This window comes from Coregonus clupeaformis, chromosome 3, assembly GCF_020615455.1.
Source record: "Coregonus clupeaformis isolate EN_2021a chromosome 3, ASM2061545v1, whole genome shotgun sequence".
In the NCBI taxonomy this organism is placed as follows: Eukaryota; Metazoa; Chordata; class Actinopteri; order Salmoniformes; family Salmonidae; genus Coregonus; species Coregonus clupeaformis.
Window position 1 is genome coordinate 37,647,781 of NC_059194.1, and position 21,320 is coordinate 37,669,100.

The 21,320-nt window shown below is 42.0% G+C and overlaps 1 protein-coding gene across 2 annotated transcripts; it reads left to right on the forward strand.

Annotated features, from left to right (window-relative positions):
* The first annotated feature begins 3,840 nt into the window (after positions 1-3,840).
* On the forward strand, positions 3,841-19,601 carry LOC121547153 (solute carrier family 22 member 4). 2 transcript variants are annotated; one of them, XM_041858287.1, is made up of 11 exons: positions 3,841-4,340; positions 4,435-4,538; positions 4,910-5,064; positions 5,229-5,400; positions 5,530-5,671; positions 8,645-8,742; positions 8,834-9,048; positions 18,156-18,338; positions 18,551-18,686; positions 18,804-18,929; positions 19,052-19,601. In XM_041858287.1, exons 1-10 carry the CDS (start codon positions 3,981-3,983, stop codon positions 18,889-18,891), a joined length of 1,653 nt encoding a protein of 550 aa, XP_041714221.1. In that variant the 5' UTR covers positions 3,841-3,980; the 3' UTR covers positions 18,892-18,929; positions 19,052-19,601. The 2 variants fall into 2 exon arrangements, with proteins under 2 accessions (XP_041714221.1, XP_041714214.1); XM_041858280.1 differs by having other exon boundaries at positions 18,804-19,601.
* Positions 19,602-21,320: the final 1,719 nt, after the last annotated feature.

The following is a 21,320-nucleotide window of genomic DNA, read 5'->3' on the forward strand; positions in this document are numbered from 1 at the left end:
AAGAGAGTTTTCATCTATATTTTTCATAGCTGTCTATTTACCACCACAAACCAATGCTGGCATAAAGATTGCACTGAATGAGCTGTATAAGGCCATAAGTCAACAGGAAAACGCTCATCCAGATGCAGCGCTCCTAGGGGCCGGGGACTTTAATGCAGGGAAACTTAAATCCGTTCTACCTAATTTCTACCAGCATGTTAAATGTGCAACCAGAGGAAAAAAAACTCTAGACCACCTTTACTCCACACACAGAGACGCATACAAAGCTCTCCCTCGCCCTCCATTTGGCAAATCTGACCATAACTCTATCCTCCTGATTCCTGCTTATAAGCAAAAACTAAAGCAGGAAGCACCAGTGACTCGGTTAATAAAAAAGTGGTCAGATGACGCAGATGCTAAGCTACAGGACTGTTTTGCTAGCACAGACTGGAACATGTTCCGGGATTCTTCAGATAGCATTGAGGAGTACACCACATCAGTCACTGGCTTCATCAATAAGTGCATCGATGATGTCGTCCCCACAGTGACCGTATGTACAGTGGGGAAAAAAAGTATTTAGTCAGCCACCAATTGTTCAAGTTCTCCCACTTAAGAAAATGAGAGAGGTCTGTAATTTTCATCATAGGTACACGTCAACTATGACAGACAAAATGAGAGAACATTTTCCAGAAAATCACATTGTAGGATTTTTTATGAATTTATTTGCAAATTATAGTGGAAAATAAGTATTTGGTCAATAACAAAAGTTTCTCAATACATTGTTATATACCCTTTGTTGGCAATGACATTTTCTGTAAGTCTTCACAAGGTTTTCACACACTGTTGCTGGTATTTTGGCCCATTCCTCCATGCAGATCTCCTCTAGAGCAGTGATGTTTTGGGGCTGTCGCTGGGCAACACGGACTTTCAACTCCCTCCAAAGATTTTCTATGGTGTTGAGATCTGGAGACTGGCTAGGCCACTCCAGGACCTTGAAATGCTTCTTACGAAGCCACTCCTTCGTTGCCCGGGCGGTGTGTTTGGGATCATTGTCATGCTGAAAGACCCAGCCACGTTTCATCTTCAATGCCCTTGCTGAATCTCATGATATATGGCCCCATTCATTCTTTCCTTTACACGGATCAGTCGTCCTGGTCCCTTTGCAGAAAAACAGCCCCAAAGCATGATGTTTACACCCCCATGCTTCACAGTAGGTATGGTGTTCTTTGGATGCAACTCAGCATTCTTTGTCCTCCAAACACGACGAGTTGAGTTTTTACCAAAAAGTTATATTTTGGTTTCATTTGACCATATGCCATTCTCCCAATCTTCTTCTGGATAATCCAAATGCACTCTAGCAAACTTCAGACGGGCCTGGACATGTACTGGCTTAAGCAGGGGGACACGTCTGGCACTGCAGGATTTGAGTCCCTGGCAGCGTAGTGTGTTACTGATGGTAGGCTTTGTTACTTTGGTCCCAGCTCTCTGCAGGTCATTCACTAGGTCCCCCCGTGTGGTTCTGGGATTTTTGCTCACCGTTCTTGTGATCATTTTGACCCCATGGGCTGAGATCTTGCGTGGAGCCCCAGATCAAGGGAGATTATCAGTGGTCTTGTATGTCTTCCATTTCCTAATAATTGCTCCCACAGTTGATTTCTTCAAACCAAGCTCCTAACCTATTGCAGATTCAGTCTTCCCAGCCTGGTGCAGGTCTACAATTTTGTTTCTGGTGTCCTTTGACAGCTCTTTGGTCTTGGCCATAGTGGAGTTTGGAGTGTGACTGTTTGAGATTGTGGACAGGTGTCTTTTATACTGATAACAAGTTCAAACAGTTGCCATTAATACAGGTAACGAGTGGAGGACAGAGGAGCCTCTTAAAGAAGAAGTTACAGGTCTGTGAGAGCCAGAAATCTTGCTTGTTTGTAGGTGACCAAATACTTATTTTCCACCATAATTTGCAAATAAATTCATAAAAAATCCTACATGATTTTTCTGGAAAAAAATTCTCAATTTGTCTGTCATAGTTGACGTGTACCTATGATGAAAATTACAGGCCTCTCTCATCTTTTTAAGTGGGAGAACTTGCACAATTGGTGGCTGACTAAATACTTTTTTCCCCCACTGTACATACCCCAACCAGAAGCCATGGATTACAGGCAACATCCGCACTAAGCTAAAGGGTAGAGCTGCCGCTTTCAAGGAGCGGGACTCTAACCCGGACGCTTATAAGAAATCCCGCTATGCCCTCCGATGAACCATCAAACAGGCAAAGAGTCAATACAGGACTAAGATTGAATCGTTCTACGCCGGCTCTGATGCTCGTCGGATGTGGCAGGGCTTGAAAACTATTACAGACTACAAAGGGAAGCACAGCCGCAAGCTGCCCAGTGACACAAGCCTACCAGACGAGCTAAACCACTTCTATGCTCGCTTCGAGGCAAGCAGCACTGAAGCATGCATGAGAGCACCAGCTGGCATGTTAGCCATTCAACTCTTACCCTACGGTAGCCCTGTGTAGTTCAGTTGGTAGAGCATGGCATTTGCAACGCCAGGGTTGTGGGTTCGATTCCCACGGGGGGCCAGTATGAAAATGTATGCACTCACTAACTGTGAGTCGCTCTGGATAAGAGCGTCTGCTAAATGACTAAAATCTCAAATCATGTTATAGAGGTGTCCAGACACTTTTCTTGCAATTTACATTTGGTTTTGAGGAACTTACCCCACCAGCGAAAATAGACTTCCTCATGCTCGTTCGGCAGTTACAGGGGCACAGATAAAACATGAATGAAGGCGCCAAAAGCAACTTACAAATGGCAACACTCAGTATAGTGATTCAGGTCTTTAGATGGTGTACATATGAAATTGTCATTCCGAACATTATCCGCAATGTTATATTCCATTTTGTTGGACTCGAGCGATAGTTCACTGTATAGCTTGCACATGCACACGACTATACTTAGAGCGGTGCCGTTTCAAAAAGGGCATATATGGATGTTCTTGGAGCCTTTGTTCATGTTTTATCTGTGCCCCTGCAACTGCAGAACGAGCTTGAGGAAGTCTTATCACTTGTGGGGTAAGTTCCTCAAAACCAAGTGAAATTGCAAAAAAAGTGCCTGGACACGTATAATATGCCATTTAAATCCAAAATACAGATTTGGTTAAAAAAACTGATATTGTCATTTATGGGTTGCTCTAATGCCTGGGGCAACTGAAGTGAGCAGTTGTGCAAGCTGAGCCTGCTCTGAAGTTGCCTCATTTGCCAGTTGATGTGAAAACAACCAAATTCAAAGAATTCCAGTAGCCTAAACCTGATATTTCTGGTTCCTCCCTATTGTTTAAGTGAAAGACATACAATTTATGGCAGTCAGGCAAATTGAGCCTGCTCTATGAAATTGAGCCTGCTTTGAGATTTTTTTTACTGATGATAACCAAAATACAAACAATTCCTGTACTGATCTTGCTGATTCCTCCTCTATATGTAGGTGAAAGGCAGGCAATATATTGTACTTCTGCATGTAAATAACTAATTTAAATGTTTTGGCGCATGATCATAATCTTCTGGCAACCAAAAAATTATCCTAACTTGACATTGGGCAAGTGCCTTCAGACTTTACAGGGATTGACATTAAGGGTTGTCCTGGGGCAAGGAAACTGAGCAGTCGTGCAAGTTGAGCCTGCTCTGAGGTTGCCCCATTGGGCAGTTCAATAGGAAGAGAATCCACTGTGAATTTTGGCTGTAGACCTCTTCATGCTAGGCTGGGCATGGTGTATTTATTAATTTTTCTTCACCTTTCTAAGACAACACCCACTGGGTGTCATGTTTCACTGATCTCATGGATATCTGGGGCTTCTCAGCAGGTCATCAGTACAACAGATAGCCTCACCTGCAGTTTAAAGGATCGAGTGGAATAGGATTGGAATGTTCATTCACATAAAAAAATAACAAGGACTCATCTCTAGGTCATTCATAGTTAGTTCAGCATTCCATACTTTACTTGAAAATGAAGGACTATGACGAAATTACTTCCTTTTTGGGAGAATGGGGACCTTTCCAAAAGGTTATTTTTATTCTGCTCAGTTTAAGCAGTATTCCTAATGGCTATGTTGGGATGGCCATGGTTTTCCTGGCGGATATCCCTCCACACCGGTGCAGGGTCCCCCAGTTGAACTTCAGTGGTTTTGGCCAGGATTTGAATTACTCCATACCCTTACAGGAGGTAAATGGAGAGATCATTTTAAGTCGTTGTACTCGGTTTAAAGAACAAGTGGACTCTGCTACCGGCTTTGGGAATGAGACCGAGGGATGCCTGGATGGATGGGAATTCAGCAAAGAGCAATACACGTCCACCATAGTGACAGAGGTGAAACACAACTGGATCCTTAATCATTTTTATATTCACGTTTCCCTGATCTGTGAAAATGTCTTCATAATCGTTCTCACATGTCTGCCCATAGTGGGATCTGGTGTGTGACGATGCATGGAAAGCCCCTTTCACCGTCACAATATTCTTTTTGGGAGTGCTGTTCGGGTCTTTTTTGTCTGGGATAATCTCCGATAGGTATGTGTTCCAGTCTGAACTCTATCATATCATTAGATCCCTCCACACATGATTTGACTTGCTGGACTTGCCAAACAGTGGCGGGATTTACTTTACTATAGGCAGCTTTAATGCAGAACCAGTTAGACATTTTGAGAAATATAATATTTGATCAAAAAGTTTGTCAATGAATGTGGTGGATCAGGCTAGTTGTTCACTACATAATTTAAAAGTTAGTGAAAACACTGCATGATTGATCAATTTATTTTATTTTATTGCAGCCCCAATATCTCTAGAACTTTACATCAAGGCAGCTAGTGCGTCTCTTGTTTCTCAATATTCTATAATGATGATAACACAGCAAGCAAGTGCAACATTAATTTTTTCCTCAGGTATGGGAGGAGGTTCATTTTCTTTGCTACTATGGCACTCCAGACCGTCTTCAGTATACTCCAGGCTGCCGCCAACAGCTGGGAGTTGTTCTGTGCCCTATACTTTATCGTTGGGATGGGACAAATTGCCAATTACTGTGCTGCTTTCATCCTTGGTGAGTCAAGCCATATACAACTTGCTGTAATACAACAACAACAAAAAACAGAATGAAATAACTTGTTTTCTTCATCATAGGGAAGGATATCAGGCAAATTCCTAAGTGCTTGATAATGTTGTGAGGTATTGAGCGTTTTCTATGTTTATGTCCTCAACCTTTAGGTTCTGAGCTTCTCATCAGAAATGCACGCATCAACTTTGCCTCACTGGGGGTCGCTATATGCTATGCAATCGGATACACCGCTCTGCCAATGTTTGCCTGGTTCATCCGTAGTTGGAGGATTCTGCTGATAGCCCTGTCTGTACCTGGATTTCTGTATATCCCTCTTTGGTGGTGAGTATGAGTTATGTAATCTCTTGTTGTCCTTTTGTGTGGTCAGGCAGTGTGACACCAGTGCTATTACAACATATGTCCTTGTCACACACAGTGTTTGGGTACTTTACTCCTTGTCTCCTCTGTTAGGTATATCCCTGAGTCTCCGCGGTGGCTGTTGTCTCAGGGCAGGGTAAAGGAAGCCGAGGACATCATACGAGCTGCAGCAAGCAAGAACGGCATCACTCCTCCAGACGTTATATTCAAACTGGAAGACTGTGAACAACTCATGGTACAGTAGTTAGCTATAGCCTGTTTTGAAATGTATGGATCTAGGAAATGTGTGTTGAATCAAAGAAGAGATTGACAACCAAGGTATGTTGTAGATGTAATACGATGTGTGCGCAAAAGAGAAGAATGTTCTGAGGGACCTAAAGTCTTGTTTCAGCTTATATCCAGACAGGGGTGGGAAAAGTACCCAATTGTCATACTTAAGTAAAGATACCTAAATATAAAATTACTCAAGTAAAAGTGAATGTCACCCAGTAAAATACTACTTGAGTAAAAGTATCTGGTTTTAAATAGACTTAAGAATCAAGAGTAAATGTAATTGCTAAAATATACTTAAGTATCAAAAGTAAAAGTAAACAGTGCCTTCGGAAAGTATTCAGACCCCTTGACTTTTCCACATTTCATTACAGCCTTATTCTAAAATTGATTAAATTGTTTTTTCCCCCCTCATCAATCTACACACAATACCCCATAATGACAAAGCAAAATCAGGTTTTTATAAATGTTTGCTAATTTATTACAAATAAAAAATGGAAATATCACGTTTACATAAGTATTCAGACCCTTTACTCAGTACTTTGTTGAAGCACCTTTGGCAGCGATTACAGCATTGAGTCTTCTTGGGTATGACGCTACAAGCTTGGGACACCTGTATTTGGGGAGTTTCTCCCTTCTCTGCAGATCCTCTCAAGCTCTGTCAAGTTGGATGGGGAGTGTTGCTACACAGCTATTTTCAGGTCTCTCCAGAGATGTTCGATTGGGATCAAGTCCGGGCTCTGGCTGGGCCACTCAAGGACATTTAGAGACTTGTCCCGAAGCCATTCCTGCGTTGTCTTGGCTTTGTGCTGAGGGTCATTGTCCTGTTGGAAGGTGAACCTTCGCCCCAGTCTGAGGTCCTGAGCGCTCTGGAGCAGGTTTTCATTAAGGATCTCTCTGTACTTTGCTCCGTTCATCTTTGCCTCGATCCTGACTTGTCTCCCAGTCCCTGCCACTGAAAAATATCCCCACAGCATGATGCTGCCACCACCATGCCTCACCATAGGAATGGTGCCAGGTTTCCTCCGGACGTGACGCTTGGCATTCAGGGCAAAGAGTACAATCTTACATTTACATTACATTTTAGTCATTTAGCAGACGCTCTTATCCAGAGCGACTTACAGTTAGTGAATACATATTTTTTTTATACTGGCCCCCCATGGGAATCGAACCCGCAACCCTGGCGTTGCAAACGCCATGCTCTATCAACTGCTCTACATCCCTGCCGGCCATTCCCTCTCCTACCCTGGACGACGCTGGGCCAATTGTGCGACGCCCATGAGTCTCCCGGTCGCGGCCGGCTGCGACAGAGCCTGGATTCGAACCAGGATCTCTAGTGGCACAGTTAGCACTGCGATGCAGTGCCTTAGACCACTGCGCCACTGCGCCATCTTGGTTACATCAGACAAGAGAATATTGTTTCTCATGGTCTGAGAATCTTTCGGTGCCTTTTGGCAAACTGCAAGTGGGCTGTCATGTGCCTTTTACTGACGACTGGCTTCTGTCTGGCCACTCTACCATAAAGGCCTGATTGGTGGAGTGTTGCAGAGATGGTTGTCCTTCTGGAAGGTTCTCCTATCTCCACAGAGGAACTCTGGAGCTCTATCAGAGTGACCATCGGGTTCTTGGTCACCTCCCTGACCAAGGTCCTTCTCCCCTGATTGCTCAGTTTGGCTGGGCGGCCAGCTCTAGGAAGAGTCTTGGTGGTTGCAAACTTCTTCCATTTCAGAATGATGGAGGCCACTGTGTTCTTGGGGACCTTCAATGCTGCAGAAATGTTTTGGTACCCTTCCCCAGATCTGTGCCTCGACACAATCCTGTCTCGGAGCTCTACGGACAATTCCTTCGACCTCATGGCTTGGTTTTTGCTCTGACATGCACTGTCAACTGTGGGACCTTATATAGACAGGTGTGTGCCTTTCCAAATCATGTCCAATCCATTGAATTTTCCAGTCAAGTTGTAGAAACATCTCAAGGATGATCAATAATGGAAACAGGATGCACCGGAGCTACATTTTTCGAGTCTCATAGCAAAGGGTCTGAATACTTATGTAAAAAAGGTATTTATTTTAATGCTTTAGTTTTTTTGCAAACATTTCTAAACTGTTTACCCATTTTAGAATAAGGCTGTAATTTAACAATGTGGAAAAAGTCAAGGGGTCTGAATACTTTCCGAAGGCACTGTAAATTATTTAAAATTCCTTATATTAAGCAAACCAGACAGCACAATGTTCTTTTTTTTTTTTTTGATAGACAGGGGCACACTCCAACACTCATACATCATTTACAAACGAAGCATTTGTTTTTAGTGAGTTCGCCAGATCAGAGGCAGTAGGGATGACCAGGGATGTTCTCTTGATAAGTGTGTGAATTTGACAATTTTCCTGTCCTGCTAAGCATTCAAAATATAACGAGTACTTTTGGGTGTCAGGGAGAATGTATGGAGTAAAAAGTACATAATTTTCTTTAGGAATGTAGTGGAGTAGAAGTAAAGGTTCTCAAAAAATTGAAATAGTAATGTACAGATACCCAATAAAACTACTTAAGTAGTACTTTCAAGTATTTTTACTTAAGTAATTACTCCACTGAATCCAGAACAGAAACCTTGTGAAATAAATTACTACAGCAGGCAATTACTAGAGCACAGTAAATTTTGGCAAAACATGTTATCTGAAAGTACAGAACAAACAGAGGAGAGGGAGACCATGGCTGAGTTTCCTAGATCAAACTAAAGACATGCCCAGGTGTCATTAATCCAATACACTGATAAATCAAGGTGTCTTGCTTAGTGATTTGTATTTGTCCATGCATTTGTCCCTATTCAGCTGTATGTGTTATTAGAATGTGTTTGTTAATCAATTTGCCATTAGATAATTACATCCAAGATGGCGCTGAAAATTATATTTCTAACAGCATCACATTTTGTGTGTGTTTCTAGGAAAATAAAAATAAGGAAAGTCAGCGACTGTACACTTGGCTGGATCTCGTCAAAACAACCAACATAAGGAACATCACTCTCATCAGCATTATCATTTGGTAAAAAAATACTCATTTCACTGACATGTTAACCATTTTCCTCTAATTGAAAGATTATAATTTTCTTTAAATTATCCAATCTTCTACCCAGGATTGTCATATCCATGACTTACTATGGGATGTCCCTAAACACCCCCAACATGGATGGAGACCCTTATATCAACTGTTTGGTGGCTGCATCCTCTGAATTTTTGGGTTATGGAAGTATCTGGTTATTTATACGCTACACTCCACGCCGATTCATTCTTTCCTTCACCATGATCCTCTCTGGGACCCTGCTTCTACTCATCAAGTTTATCCCTCAAGGTATGAACCCTCCCACCGCACGGCCATTTCCGATTAGTTAATTTGATATAACTTTGCAAGATTTTAGACTACATCAACAGTAACTGGAATACCAACATTGACACTGATTGATTTGATGACATCATAATGATGACAAAAGGTTTTGTTAGTAATTATTTACCTACTTTAGAAATGTAAATTCTATTTCAAGTTGAAAAGTTTAATTGCCACGTGCACAGGATACAATCGGTTTAAAACAGTACAGTGAAATTCTTACTGTGAAAGCTCTTTCCAAACAGTGCAGTGATAATAATAATAATAACAATAATAATAATAATAATAATAATAATAATAATAGAAACTAGAAGAAGAACATTTAAGTAAGAAAAAAGTATGAACTACTATTCAATGTGCAGGGTTGAGTGGTTGAGGTGGGTTTATACATACAGTTACTGGTAGTAGGAAAAGTGACTGGTAGCATGAATATATAAATACATATGGTAATATACTGAAAGTATTGACCTCCCTTGGCATTTTTCCTATTTTGTTGCCTTACAACCTGGAATTAAAATTGATTTTTGGGGAGTTTGTGTCATTTGATTTACACACCATGCCTACCACTTTGAAGATGCAAAATATTTTTTATTGTAAAACAAACAAGAAATAAGACAAAGAAAACTGAACTTGAGCGTGCATAACTGTTCACCCCCCCCCCCAAATTCAATACTTTGTAGAGCCACCTTTTGCAACAATTACAGCTGCAAGTCTCTTGGGGTATGTCCTCTATAAGCTTGGCACATCTAGCCACTGGGATTTTTGCCCATTCTTCAAGGCAAAACTGCTCCAGCTCCTTCAAGTTGGATGGGTTCCGCTGGGGTACAGCATTCTTTAAGTCATACCATAGATTCTCAATTGGATTGTGGTCTGGGTTTTGACTAGGCCATTCCAAGACATTTAAATGTTTCCTCTTTAAACCACTCAAGTGTTGCTTTAGCAGTATGCTTAGGGTAATTGTCCTGCTGGAAGTTCAACCTCCGTCCCAGTCTCAAATCTCACGAAGACTGAATCAGGTTTCCCTCAAAAATGTCCCTGTATTTAGCGCCATCCATCATTCCTTCAATTCTGACCAGTTTCCCAGTCCCTGCTGATGAAAAACATCCGCACAGCATGATTCTGCCACCACGCTTCACTGTGGGGGTGGTGTTCTCGGGGTGATAAGAGGTGTTGGGTTTGCGCCAGACATAGCGTTTTCCTTGATGGCCAAAAAGCTCAATTTTAGAGTACCTTCTTCCATATGTTTGGGGAGTCTCCCACATGGCTTTTGGCGAACACCAAACGTGTTTGCTTATTTTTTTCTTTAAGCAATGGCTTTTTTCTGCCCACTCTTCCGTAAAGCCCAGCTCTGTGGAAGGTACGGCTTAAAGTGGTCCTATGGACAGATACTCCAATCTCCGCTGTGGAACTTTGCAGCTCCTTCAGGGTTATCTTTGGTCTCTTTGTTGCCTCTCTGATTAATGCCCTCCTTGCTTGGTCCGTGAGTTTTGGTGGGCGGCCCTCTCTTGGCAGGTTTGTTGTGGTGCCATATTCTTTCAATTTTTTAAATAATGGATTTAATGGTGCTCCGTGGGATGTTCAAAGTTTCTGATATTTTTTTATAACCCAACCCTGATCTGTACTTCTCCAAAACTTTATCCCTGACCTGTTTGGAGAGCTCCTTGGTCTTCATGGTGCCTCTTGCTTGGTGGTGCCCATTGCTTAGAGGTGTTGCAGACTCTGGGGCCTTTCAGAACAGGTGTATGTATATATATATATATATATACTGAGATCATTTGACACTTAGATTGCACACAGGTGGACTTTATTTAACTAATTATGTGACTTCTGGTAAGGTAATTGGTTGCACCTGATCTTATTTAGGGGCTTCATAGCAAAGGGGGTGAATACATATGAACGCACCACTTTTCTGTTATAAATTTTTTAGAATTTATTGAAACAAGTTATTTTTTTCTTCATAGCAAAGGGGATGAATACATATGCACGCACCACTTTTCCGTTATTTATTGAACAAGTAATTTTTTTCATTTCACTTCACCAATTTGGACTATTTTGTGTATGTCCATTACAGGAAATCCAAATAAAAATCAATTAAAATTACAGGTTGTAATGCAACAAAATAGGAAAAACACCAAGGAGGATGAATACTTTTTGTAAGGCACTGTATACATGTAAACAGGAGTAATATTGGCCAGTAGCAGGTTAAATAGATAAATACTAATGGTAATGGAAATCATTAATCAATGGACAGCAGCGTAATGGAGTAATAAATCAAATCAATAATAACTTTAGCAGCAGCTTGGTTATGTCTGTGAGTCCTGTGGATGGGCATAGAGTTAGTGTGGATAGTCTGTAGGAGAGGAAAAGCAGTAGTTGTTAGCCATTTAACAGTCTTATGGCCAGGGGATTGAGGCTGTTTAAATAAAAGCAAATCACATTTTATTTGTCACATACACGTGTTTAGCAGATGTTATTGCGGGTGTAGCGAAATGCTTGTGCTTCTAGCTCCAACAGTGCAGTAATATCTAACAAGTGATATCTAACAATATTACAACATATACCCAATACACACAAATCTAAATAAGGAATGGAATTAAGAATATATACACTACCGTTCAAAAGTTTAGGGTCACTTAGAAATGTCCTTGTTTTCTAAAGAAAAGCCATATCTCAGACTGGCCAATAAAAAGAAAAGAGTAAGATGGCCAGTCTGAGAGATGGCTTTTTCTTTGCAACTCTGCCTAGAAGGTCAGCATTCCAGAGTCGCCTCTTCACTGTTGAAGTTGAGACTGGTGTTTTGCGGGTACTATTTAATGAAGCTGCCAGTTGAGGACCTGTGAAGTGCCTGTTTCTCAAACTAGACATTAATGTATTTGTCCTCTTGCTCAGTTGTGCACCGGGGCCTCCCACTCCTCTTTCTATTCTGGTTAGAGCCAGTTTGCGCTGTACTGTGAAGGGAGTAGTACACGGTGTTGTACGAGATCTTCAGTTTCTTGGCAATTTCTCGCATGGAATAGCCTTCATTTCTCAGAACAAGAATAGACTGACGAGTTTCAGAAGAAAGTTATTTGTTTCTGGCCATTTTGAGCCTGTAATTGAACCCACACTTGCTGATAATCCAGATACTCAGCTAGTCTCAAGAAGGCCAGTTGTATTGCTTCTTTAATCACCAGTTTTCAGCTGTGCTAACGTAATTGAAAAAGGGTTTTCTAATGATCGATTAGCATTTTAAAATGATAAACTTGGATTAGCGAACACAACGTTCCATTAGAACACAGGCGTGATGGTTTCTGATAATGGGCCTCTGTACGCCTATGTAGATATTCCATAAAAAAATCTGCCGTTTCCAGTTACAATAGCCATTTACAACATTAACAATGTCTACACTGTATTTCTGATCAATTTGATGTTATTTTAATGGACAAAAAAATTGCTTTTCTTTCGAAAACAAGGACATTTCTAAGTGACCCCAAACTTTTGAACAGTAGTGTACATACAGTGGGGAGAACAAGTATTTGATACACTGCCGATTTTGCAGGTTTTCCTACTTATGAAGCATGTAGAGGTCTGTAATTTTTATCATAGGTACACTTCAACTGTGAGAGACGGAATCTAAAACAAAAATCCAGAAAATCACATTGTATGATTTTTAAGTAATTAATTTGCATTTTATTTCATGACATAAGTATTTGATACATCAGAAAAGCAGAACTTAATATTTGGTACAGAAACCTTTGTTTGCAATTACAGAGATCATACGTTTGCTGTAGGTCTTGACCAGGTTTGCACACACTGCAGCAGGGATGTTGGCCCACTCCTCCATACAGACCTTCTCCAGATCCTTCAGGTTTCGGGGCTGTCGCTGGGCAATACGGACTTTCAGCTCCCTCCAAAGATTTTCTATTGAGTTCAGGTCTGGAGACTGGCTAGGCAACTCCTTAGTTGCACTGGCTGTGTGTTTCGGGTCGTTGTCATGCTGGAAGACCCAGCCACGACCCATCTTCAATGCTCTTACTGAGGGAAGGAGGTTGTTGGCCAAGATCTCGTGATACATGGCCCCATCCATCCTCCTCTCAATACGGTGCAGTCGTCCTGTCCCCTTTGCAGAAAAGCATTCCCAAAGAATGATGTTTCCACCTCCATGCTTCACGGTTGGGATGGTGTTCTTGGGGTTGTACTCATCCTTCTTCTTCCTCCAAACACGGCGAGTGGAGTTTAGACCAAAAAGCTCTATTTTTGTCTTATCAGACCACATGACCTTCTCCCATTCCTCCTCTGGATCATCCAGATGGTCATTGGCAAACTTCAGACGGGCCTGGACATGCGCTGGCTTGAGCAGGGGGACCTTGCGTGCGCTGCAGGATTTTAATCCATGACGGCGTAATGTGTTACTAATGGTTTTCTTTGAGACTGTGGTCCCAGCTCTCTTCAGGTCATTGACCAGGCCCTGCCGTGTAGTTCTGGGCTGATCCCTCACCTACCTCATGATCATTGATGCCCCACGAGGTGAGATCTTGCATGAAGCCCCAGACAGAGGGTGATTGACCGTCATCTTGAACTTCTTAAATTTTCTAATAATTGCGCCAACAGTTGTTGCCTTCTCACCAAGCTGCTTGCCTATTGTCCTGTAGCCCATCCCAGCCTTGTGCAGGTCTACAATTTTATCCCTGATGTCCTTACACAGCTCTCTGGTCTTGGCCATTGTGGAGAGGTTGGAGTCTGTTTGATTGAGTGTGTGGACAGGTGTTTTTTATACAGGTAACGAGTTCAAACAGGTGCAGTTATTACAGGTAATGAGTGGAGAACAGGAGGGCTTCTTAAAGAAAAAGTAACAGGTCTGTGAGAGCCAGAATTCTTACTGGTTGGTAGGTGATCAAATCCCTGCTGCAGTGTGTGCAAACCTGGTCAAGACCTACAGGAAACGTATGATCTCTGTAATTGCAAACAAAGGTTTCTGTACCAAATATTATGTTCTGCTTTTCTGATGTATCAAATACTTATGTCATGCAATAAAATGCAAATTAATTACTTAAAAATCATACAATGTGATTTTCTGGATTTTTGTTTTAGATTCCGTCTCTCGCAGTTGAAGTGTACCTATGATAAAAATTACAGACCTACATGCTTTGTAAGTAGGAAAACCTACAAAATCGGCAGTGTATCAAATACTTGTTCTCCCCACTGTATATGGACGAGCAATAACAGAGCGGCATGGACTAACATACAGTAGAATATCATAGAATACAGTATGTACATATGAGATGAGTAATGCAAGATATGTAAACATTTTTAAAGTGACTAGTGTTCCATTTCTTATAGTGGCCAGTTATTTCAATAGGCAGCAGCAGCCTCTAATGTGCTAGTGATGGCTATTTAACAGTCTGATGGCCTTGAGATAGAAGCTGTTTTTCAGTCTCTCGGTCCCAGCTTTGATGCACCTGTACTGACCTCACCTTCTGGATGATAGCAGTGTGAACAGGCAGTGGCTCGGGTGGTTGATGTCCTTGATGATCTTTTTGGTCTTCCTGTGACATCGGGTGCTGCAGTGCCTGGAGGGCAGGTAGTTTGCCCACGGTAATGCGTTCGGCCGACCGCACCACTCTCTGGAGAGCCCTGCGGTTGCGGGCGGTGCAGTTGCCGTACCAGGCGGTAATATAGCCCAACAGGATGCTCTCAATTGTGCATCTGTAAAAGTTTAAAAGACTCCTGAGGTTGAAGAGGCTCTCTTGCGCCGCCTTCACCACACGGTCTGTGTGGGTGGACCATGTCAGTTTGTCAGTGATGTGTACGCCAAGGAACTTGAAGCTTTCCAGGAGTCTGTTTGTCTGAGCCTTGATGAACTGGTACTGCCTGCTGGACGGAAGCATGGAGAACAGTCCATGTCTCAGGTGGCTGGAATCTTTGGCAATTTTTTGGGCCTTTCTCAGACACTGCCTGGGATGTAGGACGTCCTGGATGGCTGGGAGCTCGCCACGAGTGATGCGCTGGGCCAGACCAGACCAGATGGTTATGCAACCAGTCATGATGCTCTGAATGGTGAAGCTGTAAAAGTTCCTGAGGATCTGAGGGGCCATGCCAAATCGTTTCAGCCTCCTGAGGGAGAAGCGCATTGCCATGCTTTTTCACGACTGTTCTGGTGTGAGATGACCATGTTAAGTCTTCAGTGATGTGGGCAACGAGGAACTTGAATCTCTTGACCCTCTCCACTGCGGCCCCGTCTGTGGATTGGGGTGAGCACCCCCCACCTCCGTGTAGTCCGTAATCAGCTCGTTGGTCTTGCTGACGTTGAGGGAGAGGTGGTTGTCCTAGCACCACACTGCCAGTTATTTGAACTCCTCCCTATAGGCTGTCTCATCGCCTTTGGCGTTCAGGCCTACCACCGTCGTCATCAAACTTGATAATGGAGTTGGAGTCGTGCATGACCACACATTCGTGGGTAAAGAGGGTGTACTGGAGGGGGCTAAGCACACACAAATGATAGTCCCGCTAAGCCCAAACCAGATGGGATGGCGTTTCGCTGTAGAATGCTGTGGTAGCCATGCTGGTTAAGTGTGCCTTGAATTCTAAATAAATCACAGACCGTGTCACCAGCAAAGCACCCCCAGACCATAACACCACCTCCTCCATGCTTTACGGTGGGAAATACACATGCAGAGATCATCCGTTCACCTACACAGCGTCTCACAAAGACACGGCAGTTGAAACCAAAAAATCTCCAATTTGGACTCCAGACGAAAGGACAAATTTCCACTGGTCTAATGTCCATTGCTTGTGTTTCTTGGCCCAAGCAGGTCTCTTCTTCTTATTGGTGTCCTTTAGTAGTGGTTTCTTTGCAGAAATCCAACCACAAAGGCCTGATTCACACAGTCTCCTCTGAACAGTTGATGTTGAGATGTGTCTGTTACTTGAACTCTGTGAAGCATTTATTTGGGCTGCAATTTCTGAGGCTAGTAACTTTAGTGAACTTATTCTCTGCAGCAGAGGTAACTCTGGGTCTTCCGTTCTTGTGGCGGTCCTCATGAGAGCCAGTTTCATCATAGTGCTTGATGGTTTTTGCGACTGCACTTGAAGAAACTTTCAAAGTTCTTGAAATTTTCCGGATTGACTGACATTCATTTCTTAAAGTAATGATGGACTGTCATTTCTCTTTGCTTATTTGAGCTGTTCTTGCCATAATATGGACGGTCTTTTACCAAATAAGGCTATCTTCTGTATGCCACTCCTATCTTGTCACAACACAACTGATTGGCTCAAACGCATTAAGAAGGAAAGAAATTCCACAAATTCACTTTAAACAAGGCACACCTGTTAATTGAAATTAATTCCAGGTGACTACCTCATGAAGCTGGTTGAGGGAATGCCAAGAGTGTGCAAAGCTGTCATCAAGGCAAAGGGTGGCTATTTGAAGAATCTCAAATATAAAATATATTTTGATTGTTAAACTTTTTTGGTTACTATATGATTCCATATGTGTTATTTCATAGTTTTGATGTATTCACTATAATTCTACAATGTAGAAAATAGTAAAAATTAAGAAAAACCCTTGAATGAGTAGGTGTTCTAAAACATTTGACTGGTAGTGTAGGTATTCCTCTTGTCCAGGTGGGAGAGGGTAGTGTGGAGTGCAACTGAGATTGCATTGTCTGGTGGTATGCACATTGGAGTGGGTCTTGGGTGTCTCGGATGATGGAGGTGATGTGTGCCGTGACCAGCCTTTCAAGGCACTTCATGATTTCAGATGTTAGTGCTGCAGGGCGGTAGTCATTGTGTTAGGTAGCTTTGGAGTTCTTGGGATAGGAATGATGTTGGTCAGCTTGAGACGTGGGGATTACAGACTGGGACAAGGAGAGGTTGAAAATGACTGTGAAGATGCCTGCCAGCTTGTCTGCGCGTGCTCTGAGAACTTGCCCTGGAATATTGTGTGTTTATCAGATTGTATGTGTGGGGCACAGAGACATTGATTTAAAAATCATGTTAAACACTATTATCGCACACAGTCCATGCAACTTATTATGTGACTTGTTAATAAGTTCAGGAGTAAACATTTGCTAAGGCTTGCCATAACAAAGGGGTTGAATACTTATTGACTCAAGACATTTCAGCTGTGTTTTTTTATTAATTTGTAAAAATAAATGAAAAACATAATACCACTTTGATATTATGAGGTATTGTGTGTAGGCCAGTGACAACAAAATTATTTTGATAATTGTTAAATTCAGGCTGTAACACAACAAATGTGGAAAAAGTCAAGGAGAGTGAATACTTTCTGAAGGCACTGTATGCTTGCTTGTGGGTTGAGTAACAGTGTTCTAGGACTTTATCGTCCCTAGTTGTGAAGGAGACGTGTTGATAAAAGTTGGTTATCACATGTCTTAGTGAAGCAGAATTACAATCGGCGGAATTACAATCCCAAGCCACTGTAGTGCACTTTTACATAGAATGAAAACGACATAACAGCATTCCATTGGTCATTTACTTGTCAAAAGAAACTGGAAAGGTTTGTCAAACTGGCTAAAAATTGTTGTTTTTCTGCAGGATGGACATTCAACTTTTAAAGGCACCTGCCCTTTGGATAAGTCAGGAGACGGTAGATGTCACAGGATTTTTTCTTTCAGTGGAAATGGCCATCTTGAGTTGAGAATACTGAGATGTCAGATAAAAAAATCTACTTCCTGGGTTTAGCCAGTTTCACAAACATTTTAAGTTTATTTGGACAAGTAAATTAGTTGCTATGTATGCTAAGGAGACTGGTCTTTAACAAAAGCAGAAAAAGCAGGAATATATCCCAAGATGGCCGAAATGTTGGCCCATCAAAAATTAATTGAGATCTTAAAAGACAAAGATGGCCACTCCAGGCCAGTTGAATGCGCGCATCACACTATAACTTCTGGACGGTTGAACTAGCGGGACAGTAAGCAGAACATTGTGGGGCTCTGTCCTTGTGCAAGGACCCTGCAATTCTGCTTGCAGCTTTAATTTTGACACTGGAGTTTGAGTGTATCTGGATCATCATTCTTGTCATCGGCCTACGCTATGTTTAATTTCGTGGGAACTTTTGTTTCTGTCTTTGTCAGACATGCACGTCCTGTCTCTCACCCTGGTGATGATTGGAAAAACAGGTGTCACTGGAGCGTTTGGATTCCTCTATCTGTACGGCACAGAGCTCTTCCCCACAGTGGTGCGCAATATGGCTTTGGGTGCCACCTCCATGGCTTCCAGAGTAGGTAGCACTGTGTCTCCCTACATCGCCTACATGGGTGAGTCTCCAGTTCGTGTGTCTGTTTGGTTTTACTATCCTTGTGGGGACCAGAAGTCCTCACAAGGATAGTAAAACAAGGAAAATTCTCCCATTGGGGGGACATTTCCCAGGCCCCCCATGAGGACAAAAGCTGTTTTGTCTAAGATTTGTCTAACATTTCTCCGTGATTTGTGGATCCAAATAAAGTGTCACACTTTCTTCTGATTGAAGGCACGTATAACAAGATACTACCTTACATTCTAATGGGAGGCACCACAGTCATCACTGGTGTGTTGAGCTTGTTGCTACCAGAAACAAAAGGCGAACAACTACCAGAATTCATCAACCAGGTTAAACCCCTCAGATGGTAAGTTACTGGCTGACTAGACTTGCGTTGCCAGTCACTGAGTGGCAGACCGGTCTGTCTTACAGTAGTTTTTCTATTATCCCACCTTCTTTACACAAAGTCCTCTCTGCCCCCTAGCATGGGCATGAACCAGGATTCTCGGGATGGCCAGAGGCAGAAAGGAAACGCACAGGTGGGGAATGAAGTCAACAAAATTCAAGAGTGATTCTGCACCAGCAACTCACTACAAAGCAAGTCACAAAGGCAAGCTGTATTGTAGATGATGTTTCCATCATTTAGTGTGTTTTGCTTTGTATGTATGTCTTTGTAAATTTACTAATAAGTTTACAATGTTTAAATGATTATTGTAATGATTTACTCAACAGATAACCATGAGGAATTTCAGTCTGGTGAAACTTATTGACAACCCTACACTAGTTTAAAGATGCTTATAATTTCATGGCAATTTTACCATAATATTTTTTTATACCACACAAATGATCGAAATGACAAGCTACTCTGACATTTACATACTGAGATCAATAAAATGAACGACCCATGTATTAAATGCAACCAATACCATAGGCTAATGAAAAGAGTGTGGAGAAACAGATTTTAGGCCTACAATATAAGAAGGAAATTATAGTCCACCAACTTTCCAGTGGCACTCCCCTATTTAAACATATTTTTGTGTTTTGAAATATTGCGAAATACCTTTTAGCTACTGCCTGCTATTCATTGACAGCCACAACTCAACAGTCAGCTGTTTTATATTTGCTGCGCGGGCTGCCCGATTGCGGGATTCCCAACTGTAGACAAGGCCTATGCGCTCATAATGCAGTGGCGAACCGTCATTCAGGGCACCTGTTTTGAGCCCCACATTTTAGCTAAAAAAAAGAAAACAAATTTGGGGGGGCTTGCCTGTTTTTCATGTTATTTTGGCATTAATACGTGTCACATATCAATTTGCAAACAATGTAAAAAAATAAATAATATTCATTGAGTTAATAAAGCCGCATACAAACATGGTCTTTCTTTTGCTTTATTGAGTAAGGCAGCTCCAAAATGCAGGTGTTTCAGCCTAGCTCAGTGTTTTCTGTGGTGGTGGGGCAGACAGCGGATAATACGGAGCGTAGGTGTTGGTAATGTTCTCTAGTTGCGCCGTGATTGTTTCAGTGTTCTGTCACTCATGGGGACACTAGGTCACCGCAAAATCTACGTGTAGAGCTAGAAAATTCAAGCCCCTTGGGTGCTGCCATAGTTACATTAGAAGTGCCCATCCAAGAAGGCTCAAGGTCATTGGCCACAGATAAAATGATGTCAAATCACGTTATATCTACAGTAGCTTTGATTGGACTGATCATGTCAACGTCATACTTTCAAAATCTTAGCTAGCAGTCCTCATCATGAATCAAGTCGACAATCTGCTGGCAAATCCTTTTTAATCCTTGTCATATGAAGAGAAATTATAGATAAAAAGCATTGGTGCTCATCGGCCATTGGCCATAAACATTACACAACAAGTTGGAAATCGCAAATTCAACAATGAGTGGTTTGGAAGGAATCAGTGGCTAACTGCAAGCATTGCAAAGCAATCACTAGCCTGCTATTCAGTGGAGTGGCTGTGTGGTCCCAAGTCTGGGATTAAGGGTCTCTTTTCCAAGCTTAAAATGATAAACATTCAACATTGGCCTTGCTGTCAAAGAAGCATGATTTGTGCCGTGCTCAAAACAACTGTTAACTCGGAACTTTGAAATCTGACTTCAGTGCGTTCAAGATAACTGGGAACTCGGGAAAAATGCTTTGAACGGTCATCCAACTTGGAATTGTTAATCCGGAACTCGGACCTCTTTCTAGAGCTACGACCTGAAGATCACTGACATCATCATGATTCGACCTTGTTTAATTTCCGAGTTCCCAGTTGTCTTGAAAGCACCATAAATCCAGAGAATGCCAGACTTTGATGAAAAAGTTTGATGGCAAAATTTGCCCACAAGAAGGCGCCACCTTCCTGTTCAAGTGAGCACAGCACAAGAAGGTGAGTCCAAAAATATATTGTATACTGCTGCATAAATGATGTAATATGCCAGGGAGATATGTATACTGTAGCTAAGAAAGTAATACTAAGTGTATGTTGTGTAGTAAGCTGTTAGTTGCCCATGTGCCTCACCCTAATAATTTGGTCTATTTTCCCCTCTTAATTTCACCTACTGTTCTGACTTGGTGGTGCACATATAGCCTATAACTTGTTTTAGAGAAATGTAATCATCGAATATTGTAAGAGCTTTCATTGTCTGCTTATATGCCCCCTTTATTTATCCTACGGTTCTGACTTGGTGTACAGGGAGAACACTGTATGAATGGCCCATGTTCTGAATTCTGTCGCTGTACATTTCAAAAGTGCTGAACTAATAGTTATTTTGACTACGTCCATCCTAGCTCGCTCATTAATGTCTTAATCGAAATTACGGATTGCCTCTTATCTGCTTGTCATCCCCTTATGCCATAGTTTGCACATCTCAATCGTCAGTAGAAACCACATTTGTTTAAGCAAGTCAGCCATATCAGCTGTGTTTTTTTAAAAGGCAGTAAATGAGGCTCCGACATAGGCTCCGCTGATAGACAGGTGTAGCAGTGGTAAGGTGTTGGGACTCT